The sequence below is a fragment of the Gymnogyps californianus genome, chromosome 3 (assembly GCF_018139145.2).
Source record: "Gymnogyps californianus isolate 813 chromosome 3, ASM1813914v2, whole genome shotgun sequence".
Classification (NCBI taxonomy): domain Eukaryota; kingdom Metazoa; phylum Chordata; class Aves; order Accipitriformes; family Cathartidae; genus Gymnogyps; species Gymnogyps californianus.
The window spans coordinates 19,224,944-19,241,187 of record NC_059473.1 but is presented as its reverse complement, the minus strand read 5'-3'; the positions used below and the strand labels follow the sequence as shown (position 1 = coordinate 19,241,187).

General features: G+C 39.7%; 1 protein-coding gene across 3 annotated transcripts in view; it reads right to left on the bottom strand.

The window, feature by feature from the left end:
* CDC42BPA (CDC42 binding protein kinase alpha) overlaps positions 1-15,633 on the bottom strand; it is a 189,013-nt gene extending 173,380 nt beyond the window's left edge. For all 3 annotated transcript variants that reach the window (XM_050895160.1, XM_050895161.1, XM_050895162.1), the window contains exons 1-2: positions 15,387-15,633; positions 14,367-14,591 (exon numbers count right to left, since the gene is read on the bottom strand). In XM_050895160.1, the coding sequence (XP_050751117.1) occupies positions 14,367-14,562 (196 nt within the window). In that variant the 5' untranslated portion in view covers positions 14,563-14,591; positions 15,387-15,633. The remainder of the gene's footprint in view (positions 1-14,366; positions 14,592-15,386) is intronic.
* Positions 15,634-16,244: the final 611 nt, after the last annotated feature.

Below are 16,244 nucleotides of genomic sequence, written 5' to 3'. Positions count from 1 at the left end.
GCCTTTGATTTTACACAGGTGTGAATGACTATCCATTACTTCAGATGTCATGTGGTCAGGCTGAAGTCTAATATTTTGTTAATGCTTTTTTTCAAGAAAGTTCACTTTCAACAATCAAAGAATTCATTAAAAGTTACTCTTGTCTATCCATCTGCTAATGAAGCCAAGACCGGACTAAAACCCCAAATTCCACTCTCCACGGACTAGCAAGAAAACAAATTCGTTTTAGTAAGCCTGTCACCTCAGAGCACCAATTCATTCATGATCTTCTACACCTGACTGTAAAAGAAAGAATAGGAGGCAAGTTTCTAAAGTCCTACTGTACCGAACCAAGAATGAGAACCCTAAAAATCACTGTCATTTTACAAATATTAAATGTGCAACAATAGAGCAGAGGAATAGCTATTCCTTCCCCACATTCAGAAAGTATGCACAAAGGCTGGCTATGGCAGTAGGCCATGGAAGGCAAATTCCAACCCTTGCCATACTTTCACTGAAGAACTCGTAGAAACTCAATGCCTGCTCTGATTCCTCTACTCCAGGTATATCATAAATAACTACCTTGGGAGACTTCAAGAACTTTTGCCATTTGAATCTGGCAGAGCAAAAAGACAAATTACAGCGATTTGTACAAAATGTTTCTGCACAAACAAAACACGAAGTAAATGTAAATTATAACGAGACAGCGAAATCACTCAGAAATATCCTTATTAAACAATCTCCCCCATAAATAATGGTAACTTCTGATGCAAAGCATTATGTATCACATAAATTACACTGTGCCTGGGAGACAGTTGCTATCTGCAAAGTAATATCTCATGAATAGTTCTTGAATTTTTCTTTTGCAGTACTATTTAAAAAAGAAAAATTCAGCATTTCTCTTCTGGCATGTCATGACTAAGTTGCTGTAAAAACAGACTGACTGACCGACCAACCAACGTCAGGGCACCCTACAGAATGTGTTCAAAGTCCTTAAGCACAAAACACAGAAACAAAGTTAAATAAAAATATAGAGCATCCATTCTTAATGGAAAGTTGAGTTTTACTTAGCACAGTTGCTTTAAAATCAGTTCCTCCCAGGGCGGTTCAGAGTGCAGTGGGAACAGGCAGGAAGCAGATACTCAGGAGGACCAGGCAGAAAAAAAAAAAGGAGGGGTAGGGAGGGCGAATTTCCTGATCCACAGAAGTAAGTATACTGTGAAACTGCCTACCTATACTGTCTTTTTTACCTCAACGGATGACTAAATACAAGGTTATAAGAGGACTTGCCTCAACCTTCAGATAAAACTTTTTTGAGCAATACCTATGAACATAAAGCTTTCTAGGAGATAACTTCCAGTGTTAGCTGGAGATTATAATCAAGAGTTTCTGGTTATCTCTTGTCATCATATTTGACTTCCTGAAAGCATACAAAGTTTTATGGGAAAAGTTTCTAGTGTAGCAATGTTATGTACAAATTCCCTTTCTCCTCTCTGAACTGAATTTTGCAGCCTAACAGTTACTTGCTCCAACACCACCAACAACAGTCTTCCTCAAAGTCCACTCAAGCTAAGCAAACCCTACACGCAAGCAGGAGTCAGTGCAGACCTATTTCATAAATAGTAAGTATGAGACAAGATTTAAATGTACATATTACATTTTATATGAGATATTTAGACATTGGGAAAACTTTTCTGAAATACCAGTGGCATGGATGTACTTCGTGCGGCTGCAGGAAAGATTTTGAAAAGGTGAGGTACAAACTGCCATATGAGTTGAAAGAAGCTTAATTTTTATGGAGGTTCAAGTTCAACATACATAAACTGTTGCTCAAAACACAATTCTGGCAAGCATCCACCTGACCACTGCAGAAAAGAGCACTTCCCTTATGAGAAATAAAACAATTGCTACTGCTCTAAATTGTACAATGCTAAAGTTACAGGAGAGGGAGGAAAGAGGACATCACAGCAACAAGATCACAGAAATAAGATTCCAAGCTTTCTCGAGTAACGACACCAAGAAAAACAGTACCTAAACAGTACGCTGAAAACTTAAGCAAATAAATAAAGCACTTAAACACATAGAAGTTACAAGCCACCCACACCTTCAGGAATTACCACAGCAAACATTTCAAAAACTTTGGGGAAAAAAAAATTTGGAAGGAACATACACATAAACCTGGATCTTAGAAACTGCTTTTCCACTGAATTTTTGAATGGTCTTCAACAAATCACAGCTCTGCCTCCACTTCTTTGCAGAGATATTTAAGATACTAATAACCACCCACTTTTCTCAAACAGATTTTCAAGGCAATATACACAAGTGCCGAGTATCATTGTAAAAGACCTTCTCGCCAGGAATCATACTATTGAAAGAAAAAAAGAACATTTACAACCCTCCCAACTTGGAAACAGATACACATTTTTAAAGTATACTTTAAAAAACTAAAGCAAAATAAAATATTCTCTCTGGACATCTAGAAAAAGCTACAGTACTTGAACTCTAGTTTTAAATACTTAACCAGTTAATGCCCTCAAGTAAGTGGCTTGGCTTTCTTTAAAAGCTCAGCAGCAAATATGAACTGCTTTAATGCCATATGGGTGTCAGTGAATTAATGTCACGCTTATCTCCATTAAATGAGAGCAGAATTTGGCTTACAAATGCTTTCTTCTTCCTAACCAGACAGACATCACAGTTTTGGCTCACAGCTGTTAAGTCAACGCCTACCACCTAAAGTCTGTATAGATTTATTGTAAAAAAAAAAAAAACAAAACACCAAAAAAACCCCAACAAACCAAAAAAACCAAAAATGTGTTTACCTATACATATAATCTATATCTACGTATACACACAGAGTCTTCTAAATACAGCATATGAATTTCTATTTAATAATTTTATACATACTCATGTTGAAAGACAGGCAGTCCTTCTTCCTAAAGATCCACTGATTAATCCATCCCCATTCAGATGTCTAAACTTTCTGAAGTCTTGACACACTACCTATGTCTGGGAAATGTGCCTTTCACTGGAGAGCCTGTTTTTTTCTCAAAGAGAAAAAAGCAGCAGGGAAAAATAGCACCTAAGTCCTCAAGTGCTTCTCTTGAAGCTAATGAAAATTCTGCCGCAAGCTTTTAGGGGGATGGTGGGGGGGGTGTTATTGAAAACAAGGATCGGCGTACCAAGAAGAAATCCTTGTTAGCTTTGCCAAAATTACTTCATTTACCATCTTCCATCTCCTGCAAGTTTCCTCTGCTGCTTCCCATAGGAAATGGTTTTGTACCCCTGACACTGGAGCGGTGCTAAGAACGCCCTTCGCACCCCGTCACTGTAAGAGTGTATGATTTCACATGCCAGGGGGTGGGGGGGGGAACACAGAAAGAACTGGAGAAGGTGTGCCTGAGAGAAACTGAAAATCTAAAGTAAAAGCAAAAAACAAATGGTAGCCTAACATTAGCAAAAGTGCCATGAAAATCTATCAGTCACAAAGTTTTCTTTATTGCTTTAGAATCAGTGGGATAACATCAAAACTGTTTTATTTTACTAAAGAAAACACTTGCCCCAAACAAGTGAATTAATTTGATCTAACCAGATCTGACAGTGACTTATTAGAGAAAATGGTTTCCTTAAACTGGAAAAGAAAAAAAGAAGAAGGAAACAAAAAAATAAAAGGAAATCCCCAAAAGATGAACATCTCTCTGAAGTGAAAGACGCAAGGCAAGAAACTGTTGTTCTTTTAGAGACAGAATAACATTTGCTTAACTCCTAGGTTTTAAAATGTAAAATTTAATTTTGCTGAACACGGGCAGTCATCACTAAGAATTGTCAATAACATTCTACTTCTTAATTGGGGGGGGGGGGGATCACAAGATCACATGGAACAAAATTAGACAAGTTTTGAATAATCATATGACAGTTTGATGTCATTGAAAGGTTTCAGTGCCACAAATTCAGCATGTTTTAGAACTGAATGTATTGAGGCTTTAGAAACAGTCAATGCGCAGCAGCATATCATGTAGATTTTGGGGTGTTTAAGAAGCTTTTGTAATTATAACTATGATCATATACATGGTTAAATACATTTACTGACAACATAAACTACGTGACCAAGATAAAGCAAAAAAAATCTTCAGACTGAATTCTTCCCTTATGAAGAAAACTCAATGGTGAAATTAAAGCAAATTTTTAAGTATTAATGTCAAGAATTTCTCGGAAGAGATTCCTTTCTATTAGTAGTGCCAAGGATCACCAGGTGAATGTAATATTGTCAGTAAATAATACTAATTCCATTAAATAATCTTAGTTTTGGAGAAAAGGAATGTAAAAATTCAAGAAGAGTGTAGCTAGACAGAAAATCAGCAACTCCCTGCCCCAGCTGCACCCTTTCCCCCGCACCCTTCCCCCCCACACAGTTAAAGCATTAGGCTACTACTGATAAGATCAGATGACATCTCTGCTAAATCACCCAGGAAGAGACTTCTCAGGTGTTAACATGAGCTCAGGCAGCATATACTCAACGGCATATTTGTGCAGATATTCACTGAAGTAGCTACGAAACTATACCACTAGAAACAACTGGTTCCCAGATCATCTTCTCTCAAGTCAAAGTGTTACTCAAGGATCAAGTTAACCAAGAAATACCAAGTTAATGAAATAATACACGCCAGCTGTGGTAATACACATCATATACCACTTTCTCTTAGTAACCTTACCTCTATTTAGAGTTTGCTTTTTGAGAGTCTGGATTATTATCAGTGGAGACATTAAGTCATTCCTTATTTTCAGAAAAATAGGTAACTCAGAAGAGTATAAAGAAAAGAAAAAAGCCAGCCTACCAAATACCTAGATCCAGAAAAACCAATTTGCCTAAATTTATTTCAAGACTTAAATTATGACTTTTGCAAAGATACAGAAGTTTAGAAATACATCTTTCGTTAGCCAAAAGTGGTTGCTAGCTATGAAGGTAAAAATAGTCAATATTGGGGGTGGAGTGACACAACAAAATAAAGCGTCTTAGGACAGAAACAGCACAGCTAAATGATAATGATTTTCTCTGCAAATTTCTATTTGCGTAGGAAGTGGCTTCTATAATTTCCCTCTAAAATATCAGATCACAGCAAAAACAAGTCTCTTTTGTGTCAGTCCCTACCAAAATTACAAAAGGATCCTTTTAAGTTATCACAAAATAGAATGACGTCAAGTGTTTTCTAAAAGTTGGGGGAAATAGAACAAAACTATTCCAAGTGTGTTAATACAAGAATCCTTGTCTTTCAGTTACAAAACGTACAAGGAAAACTGTTTAAAGGCATTGAGTGATACTATGCCAAATACCACAAAACACACAAATACACCAACACTTTCTTTTTCCAAGGAACTGCCATCATCAGACAGCTATTTTGAAGACCCCTAATTCATGATTAGAAATTTTCTCATTGCAAGAAGAAAAGTTTTGGTAACTGTTACAGAAACAAAAAGGCTCACTGAATTTCTACACCAAATATCTATCAGAAAAAGCTGGTAACGTCAAAATTTGGTTCAAAATTGTAGCTTCCTTGTATGTTAGAGGGCACCTGAGAGGCAGCCTCTAAACTTGGAGCACAGGAGCTACAGTAGGTGCAGCCACTGAAGTCTGGGCTGTCACAGTTCTAGCCCCCTCCTTTTGTATAAACACCAGTACAATCTCTTCACACAATCAGATCAACAGATTTCAACACGTTTTTGCAGGGTTAGTTTTCAACTGGATTATGTCCCTCTGCCCATGTAAGCACCAGCAAAATAAAGATCAGTGGATTTAGCCAGCCTTAAGACACCATCAAGTCAGCTCCCACCCAAGATAAAACCAGCGAGTTACAATTAAAATAGCAACTTTATTTCCTCCTCCTCTTGTTACTATGTGTCCTGCAAAACATTCAAACACCACAGTGCTTTATTTACAAAAGGCAGTGTGGTAAAGGTGACAGAGCTTTAATGAGAAAGAGCAGGAAATACCTTGGAACTATGGTGTCCCCACAGCACGAATGACATTTTCTTAAATCACTTTGCAGTTGTGTAACAAAAGCCATTGCCACCCTTCCTACAACTTTTTTATTTTAGTTTTAGGTATTAAAATGATAGAGCTATACTCTCACTTAAGTCTCTTCGTATTTAGACTACAGGAGTAAAACAGATCACAACTTCTTACAGCCAGAACAAACAGCCCAAGGCCCCAGCTCTACAAGAGCTTACAAGTAGAAATGATTCATGTTACTAAATCAATTGATACATACTAGATCTAATAAGAAATATACAGGGTGTTTACAGAAAACACTGTGTGGATGCACCCGTAGGTAAAGCCTGGGCGTATTTCTCACACAGGTGACAACTTTTTGTTACCATTCTCCACACACAATCTCTATATTATGAACCTGAGCAACAAAATCATGAAAGCTGGGGGATGACTGCGGAGAAACAAAGAAAAAAAAACAATCCAAATCCCGAAACCAAGATTTTGGCCATGGGAAGATCAGACTGACACATGGATATCCACATTGTATTAGAAAGACAAACTGAGATCTTGCTAAGATGAAAAGCAACAGAATGGAAGTGGGGAAGAAAAGAAGGAGGCCTCAGCTTAGAGAAGGTAAGTATGTTGAAGCTTTGCTTTGGCATAACATTACCCATGAAAAACACACAGAAAGGAAAGGAGGAAGAACTCAGAAATGGAGACCTGTAGGCCCTTCACCACAGGTGAGGACACCTCACAAGCAGGATAGTCACACAAGCCTAAAATAAGGTAGGATTTTAAGATTAAAAGGATGAAACAAGTGCAATAGTAAGAGGGAATATTTAAAAAAAAAAAAAAATTAAAAAAAAGAAAATCGCTTTACACAGAAAAACTGTTCATGTACCCTCCACTCTGAGGACGAAGTACTTCCACGCTCCCAAGCTAAGACAACAGAGTCCTCCTCCAAGCCCAGACTTCCGAGGTTGAAAAGAAACCGAACAAAAGAGCAACAAAGTGTTGCTGGCCTAATCCCACAACGTTTGCAGGAAATGTAATTACTGTTATTAACATCTACAAATGCTTTTTCTCTCCCCTTTGGAATGCCACTCTAAACTCACCCAGTCTTTCTACAAAAAGAATTACCATATATTTCTACTAAATTGCTGAACAAAATATATTTAAAAGGTTGGGTTTTTTCCCCTCAAAATGGCCTACAAAATACTGCAGCTCATAACATCTACAAGCTCCAGATCAAAAACTTTTCAAAAAGATGCAGAGAAGGTTGCACTAAGAAGCTGATCCCTAAGAATAAAAGAAACCTACAATATTGTGTAACAAAACTAATTTAAATCATACTGGAAGTCTGGATACGGATAAGGAAGAATTATGAAACACAAAGTCTTTGGAGTCTGGATACACCTCATGTGGATTTTATCCATGGTGACTGCTAGTAAACCTAATTAGGCTGTATTACTAGAAATAAAGCAAACTGACCCGTCTGAATAGAAGATTTTTGCAGTTATTATTAAGCCTAATGTCATGTTTAAACTATTTGAAATAAAAATCTTGTAGTTAACAAAAGATTGCACATGACTGACCTAAATCACTTGCATTTTTTAAAGATTTTAGTACACATTAGTGGCATTCCCAAGCTTAATGAGGATTTTAGAAAAATAATGTGTTGAGGTAAGTTAGACCAGAGTAGAACAAAATATTCTAGTTGTTCAGCCAGAAAAAGAAAATCAAATTAAACAAGTACATATGCTTATGGAAGGAATGCCTGCTTTGCCAAAAGATAAAACCTAAGAGTCCAGGAGTTGGCCTTTTCTTTTAATTCTGTGTCAGCTATCCACTGTACCTTTTTTAGTCACGTTTTGCAGCTTGGCAACAGGATCTAATTGCTTCTGGAAGTTTTCTGTGCAAATGGAGATGGTAAATTTTTTACAGTATAGAAGTAATTAGGGATGCTATAAATGGGTTAATATTTTGCAAAGACACATCTAGGATAATTTATAGTGTCCAATTTCAGAAAATAATACGGGAAAAATAATTTCCAGGATAGTAGCCTGCATCCACTTTGTATCTGGAAATTCTGTATTTGCAATTTATTCACAATAAAACTTCAAAACAACACTGGCATGTGACTATCCAGCCACAGGTATGACTCAGAAGTGGAATTACTTTTATTTGCTGCTGCTATTCAGAATTCAAGCACTGATCTATTGATCTATGGGCGTACGGTAGAGCTTCAAAAAGAGAGGTAGTTTCTCTCAATCTTTGTTAAAAAAAATTAAAAAAAAATAAAAAACAAAGTATTAAACTATATGGGGCCAAATAAGCTCATTGGTCTTAGAGCACGATATCCTTCTTTCAGTCAACTGTTAACTGATTATATGCTACAGGTTATAAAAGAGTACGTGAGTGAAGTTCAGGAGAGAAGGGCCAAAAGACAAGGAAGGAGTTTAATCAGGTACACACACGCACAGCGTCATATGCTACACAGAGGTTAAGAATTCAAACTCACCTTCAGCAGTACATTTTACAGTTATGACCATCCCACAAATAAACTATTGGATTAACCCTTTAACATGAAATGTCTTAGAGGGAATTTATTGTGTTGTCATGAGGTTTATAACGCCCACTGAGCAGACTAACTCAAATAATTGTATTTCTCCATTTGTTCCCATTAGACCAAAGCATGCTAGGAATTTCTGTACAGAATAAAGGCATGCCTAAAATTCCTGAAAATGAAGTATTAGTTAGCTTTCTATCTAAGCAAGCCATACTCCTTTGCAATAAAAAGGACATCACTGACAGAAGTCAGTCAACCTAAATACACAAGCCCCAAAGCCTGTCAGGCAGCCTCTGAATACCGCCAAACTTCCCCAGCCCAAAAGAACAAAAACAACTGAAAAGAACATCCTTAAAAAACTTAATTTTAAGTAAAAATAAGTTTAAAAAAAACTTGGTGTACTGTAAACGTGTTAAGAAACAAACACGTTACAATGGGTTAATGCCTCACTCTACTGGAAACTGGCTTTAACCCTAATGCAAAACAAGTAGAATTAACTGGATGGTCTCACAGCTCATTTGATCACATCAGAACTGTTGCTTAACTCACAGTAATTAGTTTCCTCTGTTCAAGACAAGAATCAAAACCGATATAAATGTTGGAGAGGTCACAATTCAAAAGGTAGAGAGGTTAAACACAGAGCTACCTAACAGTAAGGTCTGCACAGGCAACCGTTCTCCTACGTATTTTCCTGCATTTTTTTCCTTCTTTTTCAAGTGATTTGGTATAAAACTGCATCTCTATAAAAGCTGTTTACACAATATTCTGAAACATGTAGATTTGAAGGTCGTTTCTATTTGACAGCATTGAAGAACCTCCTTCTCTTACCCTAATCAATAAAAAGCATTTAATTGTTAGCAGCAGCTATGCAACAAAACAACAGTTTACATAAATAAGCAGTAAAGTGTTAGCATAAACAATGACAGAAATTTGTGCGTCAAGAATGCCACAATGACTTCTACATAGATGATTCCCCATACCTCCACATACCTCAGCTGCAGGCAACGGAACAACTCACATTTAAAATTAGGTTTATGCTTAAGCACACTACGTGGCCTTGACGAGCAGGATGCTTGTTCTTTCCCAAAAATAATTTAATAACTCTTTTTGCTTATGTCAATCAGACCAAGAGTATTTGCAGTTTTACGACTATAATAAGACAAAAACCCAATGATAATTCCTAAAATGTAGGGGTTTTTTGAAAAATGTATTTCTAATGGGTTAGACAGTACTAAGGTTAGATAGTACTAAGCACCAAAGTCTACTTAAAAAAAAAAAAAAAGGAACACTTAAAGAAATTGAGTGCCATGTCTTTCACTGCTGTCTCTGATAAGAATAGGACCTAAATGAAGGATTTTTTTTTTTTAACAGTCTGTTTTAAAAAATAAATAAATAAATAAATAAATAAAAGCAACTCATAGCTGAAAATGCCTGTGATTTCTTTCATGACCTACAAACAGCTGAATAACACAGATGATGTGCAGGAGTCTAGAGGCAAGATTTTGTTTTCTTTTGTTACTAATATTTAAAAACAAACCTAGCTTACAAATGGGGGCGGGGGGCGGGCAGAGAGAGCGAGCGCCAGAAAGAAAACACAGACAACCTCTCCACAACTCTATCTTGAAAAAATGGTTTTATGATGATAGAACCATTTTTAATGGCCAGAAGAGATGCTGCACATCTGAACGACAGAAGTATGAGACCAATGATCACACTCTAGTCTATGACCATATCAGCACTGCATAAACACCACAACATTTCAGTTCTACAACAATTTAACCCATCTTCCAAAGCCTCCTTTGGTAGGAAAAAAACCAACATAAAACCCACTAAAGGACAGTTTACATTTTTCATACAAGAGAATCGATTCAACCAAGTCATTGACCTCACCATGCTATTGGCAGTGCCCTCCATCTTCCCTCCCTTACATCTCTACACATTTTGAAGTTTATTCTAGTTTTCTTTCAATGCATCCTAAATAACATTGTTCTAGTTTCTTTGTAAAACCAATTCACATCGGTGCCATTGTAAAGGAAGTTTTCCCAGAACAAAAACATCTCTAAAAGCTTCTTTCTATCACTATATTTTTCTTTCAAGTTCAGCTTATCAGCCTTCATTACCTCCCTCACAGTCTTGAGTCATTGTGGCAACTCATACACATGTAGAAAAGAAAAAGCAAAATGCTTGGAATTCTGAATAGCTTTCTCTGGTAGGCTCCAGTTGCTATAATTAGACAATCCCTTTTCTAAATCACAAATACAACTACCAATCGAGATAAAAATGAAAACTAGCATCAAGTACATAGAACAAGCCAAATCTAAATGTTCTGTTTCTTTCCCGTCATCTCAAAACGTGCCCTGATTTAACCCTCAGAACTCAAATACAATGGTTGTTGCCATGGTTGTCTTCACGTATAAAATACCTATGTAAAATAAACAACAAAATCAAATCATGTTATTCACATGTCACAAAACTAATAATGTATAGAAATAGGGAAAGTAATTGTGTTTTCACTTTAAGCCAAAAAAAGGATTTTAGAAGTAATGCAGATTCTGAATCACAAAATAATTAACCTCATACTTCAAACCAGTCTAATGTCATTTCAAGCACCTCAAAAAGACTGAAAACCTACAAAAAATTTAAAACTCAACTTCACACTGCAGAGACCTTACTTTCTCCATTTGCTGAGTTAAACTTATAACATCAAACCAAAACAAAAGATGAACAACCAGTTCAGATGCTCAACTGTTTCACCCGGCTTCATTTTTTAATAAATTAGAGATCTAGATAACAAGTTCATAAAATAGTCATAAAAGATCCAAGGACTAGAACATCAAGCTTCTTAGTTCTCCTAAATATAGCAGCAGTCACATGGCTATCATTAAGACCACATTAGCTTTTCCGTGCTAGAATACCTCCTAAACCTTTTCCCCCCAAAATTTAGAGATTGTGCTACGAATATTCAGTCTTACATGAAATATAGCATGTAAAACCTCAGACCTAGAACAGCTTAAATAAAAATACACATCCACATATGCCCCCCACAAAAAAACCCACCCCAAAACCAAACAGTAGCATCTCAAAACTGCACCACTGAAAAGCAAGAAAAAATTATTTGCTGTTGTGCTCAATAGGAGTCTGTGATCACCAAACAGCTATTTATTAGCCTTTTATTAAAAATAACTACCTATATAAATAAATCTTATTTGCTTCTAGAAAGAATAATTTTAAAAAGCAGTTTAAGCTTAAAATGATGAACATTTCTCAGGAGTAAATTTGTACTTTGCAATTTGTAAATGCACAAACATACCAGATCATACAATTCCAAGACCAGTTCCAAAAATTTCAGATTGCACTCTTCGTAGTAATAAAGCAAATTCATGGATGCTTGGCAAAAACCCACAAAACGTCTTTCCAACACAGCAACCAACTGACACCCACCAGTAGACATACCATGCACCAAGTTTTATTCCACTGATGGGAAAAATAAATTAACACACGCTATTTTATACGATACATTCAAAACCAGGAGTGCTTCACATACAGCAGCCTTCAGAACTCCCTGGTGTAAAATTGGTGGTATTTTCCCTACTGTTCAAATAGGGAAGCTGAAAAAAACTGAGCTGAAAAGCACTTCAACATTGAGTTACCGACAGAGGCAGGGGCAGAGCCTACGATTTCTGGCTGCCAGCTTTCCATTTCTGCCACTACTCGGCACATTTCCGACTTCAAAACCACATATAACCTCTTTCTAATCAACCACCTGCATTGTTTCCCCTTTTGGGGAGACAGATATGCGAGGTCACAATTATATCAAAGAACAGGGTGCCCTTAGTAACTTCACTGCACCTGAGCGCTGGAGGGTACACTACCTCTGTAAGAACCCCATTTTGCCAACTCCCTGATCTCAACAGAAATGCCAGAGACCGCTAGTTTCACTAGGACGGCTGACTTTCAGAAGAGACAACTCATGTGAGTGTTTGCAGGATAAAGACATCACTCACAGAGACAGTTCCAATGGCAGGTACTAGAAACCGTTGCTCTCGCACCTCACAAACCCTCTTGAAAAAACTCTCAGGGTAGAAGTCCAGATAGCAGAGCTGGGAGCAGACAGAGGACTCGGGCAACTCAGCCCTGAAAATGGGAGGAACTGGTCTCATCTGAAGCTCAAGAGTCCTGCTAAGGCACAGGTGGAGCATGAGAGTGGAAAAGCAGCAGGAAAAATAGGCCAGCAAGAAACCTTACTCCAGCCTTTCCAAAACTGTATTATTTCCATCAGCAGCCTGTGAAGTTTATTACAGAAATCTTCAGGTACGGTCGGAGCCTTGTAATGATGCATTTATCCATCAAACAACCACCACTGAACGCACCAGCACCCAATTCAATGGGTCCCGAACACACCATTACTCTGATCACATTGATATGGTTAACTTTTTTATTATTATTATTTACATGATATCACCTGGCTAGATCCGCTGCAGTCTACACTAATTTCCTGCATACAAAATAGCCTTGGAGCCACCATATTTTCCCAGCCTTTCACAGCTTCTGTATGCCAGTGACAGTTTTGGAGGGAAGATTCTTCAGAAGTACTTTTAATTACTATTTCCTCCTTAGCTAGAACGCATTAATTATAGCCTGTTCCTCCAGATAATAAGAAAACAAAGACCAGTGTGATATGAACAGTACAAGAAACTTAATTACTGAGTCAGATGTCCTTTAGATGTCAGTATGACTACAGTGAGGAGCAGGAAAATGAAATACACACATATCAGCCTCAAGTTGTTAGATCAGTTATCAAAACAATGTCTTTCCTCAGTGACTTCATTATGAAGAGCTCAACCAGCTAATTAATCAAATGCCTGTTACGTGTTTTGAAAATGTACTTTTTTTTTTTTAATAAAGGAGGCCTGCTGATGTATTTATTACAAAGCAAATGTGGTAAATGGTTCTGCATGTAAATGCAGAAGTGCAGCATGACTTTGAAGTTTGAAGGTCAGATACAGTAACCATTCTCATCAAGGTTCTTATGTCAGACTGCATCTTCTGTTTTGCATCTATGTTTAGGAGGAGGAAGAAAATGAATTAAGAACATAGAGACAACCAGTTCTGTGACAACTTAAGAAGAACTGGAACGCTATCATTCACCTGTTTTCATTTAAAGATCTGCAAATACCCTATCTTTCCAAAACCAAGAAAGAAAATGGAGGGGGGGGGGACGACGACACAGACAGACACAATTTCATTCTGCTTTTCAACTTTGTTTTCCTCATCAAGAAAATGAATCTAAGTCAGCAATGATGTTACATTAAAGAAGAAAATATCATTTTCTCCATTTTCACAGACATTTCAAACCCATATCATTTAAGAGAGCTGGAGGATTTTCCTGTTGATCAACACCTTTCATGTTAAAGCAGTATAGATTTGACTGCAGATGCAAATCAGAGGACTGTTTACTGATCTTTTTTCCAGGCATCAGAGAATTTATCCCTCACCTTTCTGTATTCCCAGCAACTTTAGGAAACAAAACTCAACAGCTGGGCCTGAAGGCAAACAAATATGCCTCATGTACCAGAGTCTGATCCGTGTCAAAAAAGGAGGGGAAAAAAAAAAAAAGCATAATGTATGTTTTACATGCATACCTCAAAGACTAATAACCAATATGGATTTCTTTTTAGCACCACCACCATGTTTAAATACAGTAAAACTGATAACACTTCCCAGTAAAACACTGAGTTATAAACAATCCCCTCTTACACATAAGTAACAGAGACATTATACAAAGCAGACAGGAACATGGACAGATGTACACAAAATAAACAAATTCAAACTTACCCCACTCTAGATACTCAAGGATGTTCTTCTCTCTTCTCAGAGGAGAATTGTTACATTCATCATAAAGGCAGATGAGTATATCCAGCAAGGTTTCGACACTGAAGCATTGCCCATTAGTCTGAGTTGGCCCATCCAAAATAAACTGCTCCAACTGCTTCAAACGCACTTCTCCAGACATGGTTGTTTCAGTTTGCATTGGGGTTTCTTTTTTAATGACTATTATTACTTTGCCAAAAAAACAACAAAAAAATGAAACAAAAAAAAAATCTTTTGAGGGTTTTGCTGTTTAAAAAGAAGTCAACAGTATTTTTAACAAGTGTCAAACTGTGGCGGTGCTTAATTTCCAGCCCACCTCGGTGTTCCCAGCCTGAAATTAAACCCTTGCGAGTTTCAGACACACACATATAGTGTGTATATCTGTGTATGCATAATTTTTAAGAAAAGACGACAGTTATCCTAAAAAAACCAATCTTTTAATATTCTTAATAAGAAGGAAAAAAAATATATATGGCCACTCCTGATGCTTTAATAATAATAATTGCACTTAAATTCAACCGAGACTGACTGACACCGATTTCACCGTGCGTACACGGGCATACGCACCAATATATTTAAAAAGGTCTTCTCCTTCATTCAAAATGCAGATCATGCAGCACGATCCTGAGAGGAGCCCCACCGCATCACTAAAGTGTAACAACAGCCCCCTTCGGCTCGCGCCAGCGTTTCACTTCCCAGCACGGATGGGAAGGGAAAAATGTATGTATTTATATATTTATATACACGAAAGGAAGAAGAAAACAGGGCGCACACCGGCGGGGAAGGAGGGAGGGAGGGAGGGAAGGAGGGGGCCGCGCAGCCCCGCCGCCACCTCCCCCGTCCGCGGCCCCGGCGGGCAGCGCCTCCGCGGCCACCGCGCCCGCCGTGGGGGTGGGGCGCAGGTCCCCTCGGCCGCCCCTCCTCAGGGCGCAGCCACGTCCTGCCCCGGGCAGCCTTTCCCTTCCTCCTCCTCCTCCTCCTTACCGAGTCTCCTTTTAAGGCTTTTCAGTGATTCAAAAAAACTAAAGTCTTCATCGTCGCCCCCTTCTCCTCCGCTGCGCCAAGGGGCGGCGGGCGGGACGCGCGCCCCTACACACCGGCACCGCCGCGGGGCGGCTGGGGAGCGCTCCGAGCCCTGTCAAATCCTTCCCATGGCTGCTGCTGCTGCTGCGGAGACGGCGCCCTCCTCCTCCGGGTGCGCGTCCTGGGGCGGAGGGAAAGCGCCGGCGTCCCCGCTCCGGCCGCACGCTGCGGGCCGGGAGGCCCCGGCGGCGGCTTCACTCCCGGCGGCGAGATGCTCTCCCGGCTTCGCCCCCCCGGGCAAAGGGCATCCTCCCGCGGTGCGTGTGTGTGGGGTGTGGGGGGGTGGGTGTGGGTGTGTGTGCGTGCGCGGGGCGGCGGGGAGGGGTAACGGCGGCGCCCTCCCTCCCTCCCCTCCGCTTCCGCGCCCTCCTCTCCCCCGCCGCTCCCTCCTTCCCTCCCGCCCTCCCTCCCAGCGGTCACACGCAGCAGCAGCCGCCGCCGCCGCCACCGAGCTCGCAGCAGCTCAACATGGCGGCCGCGGCGGGGGGGAGCCGCCGCCGAGCGCCGCCGCAGCGCGGGGAGCCGAGCCCGGGGCCGCCGCTACTGATGGGATTGAGGGGAGGAGGGGGGTGCTGCAGCAGGGAATGCAGGGATACGGGCGGACCGAGGCGGAGGAGGAGGGAGGGAGAGAGGGCGGGAGAGGGGAGGCCGCCGCGCAACGCCCCGCGGGCTGCGGCCGACCCACCCGCCAGGCCGGGGGTCCCTCCGGGGCCTTCCCCCCCCCCCCCCCCCCGCCTCGCCGAGGGGAGCCGCCTCCCC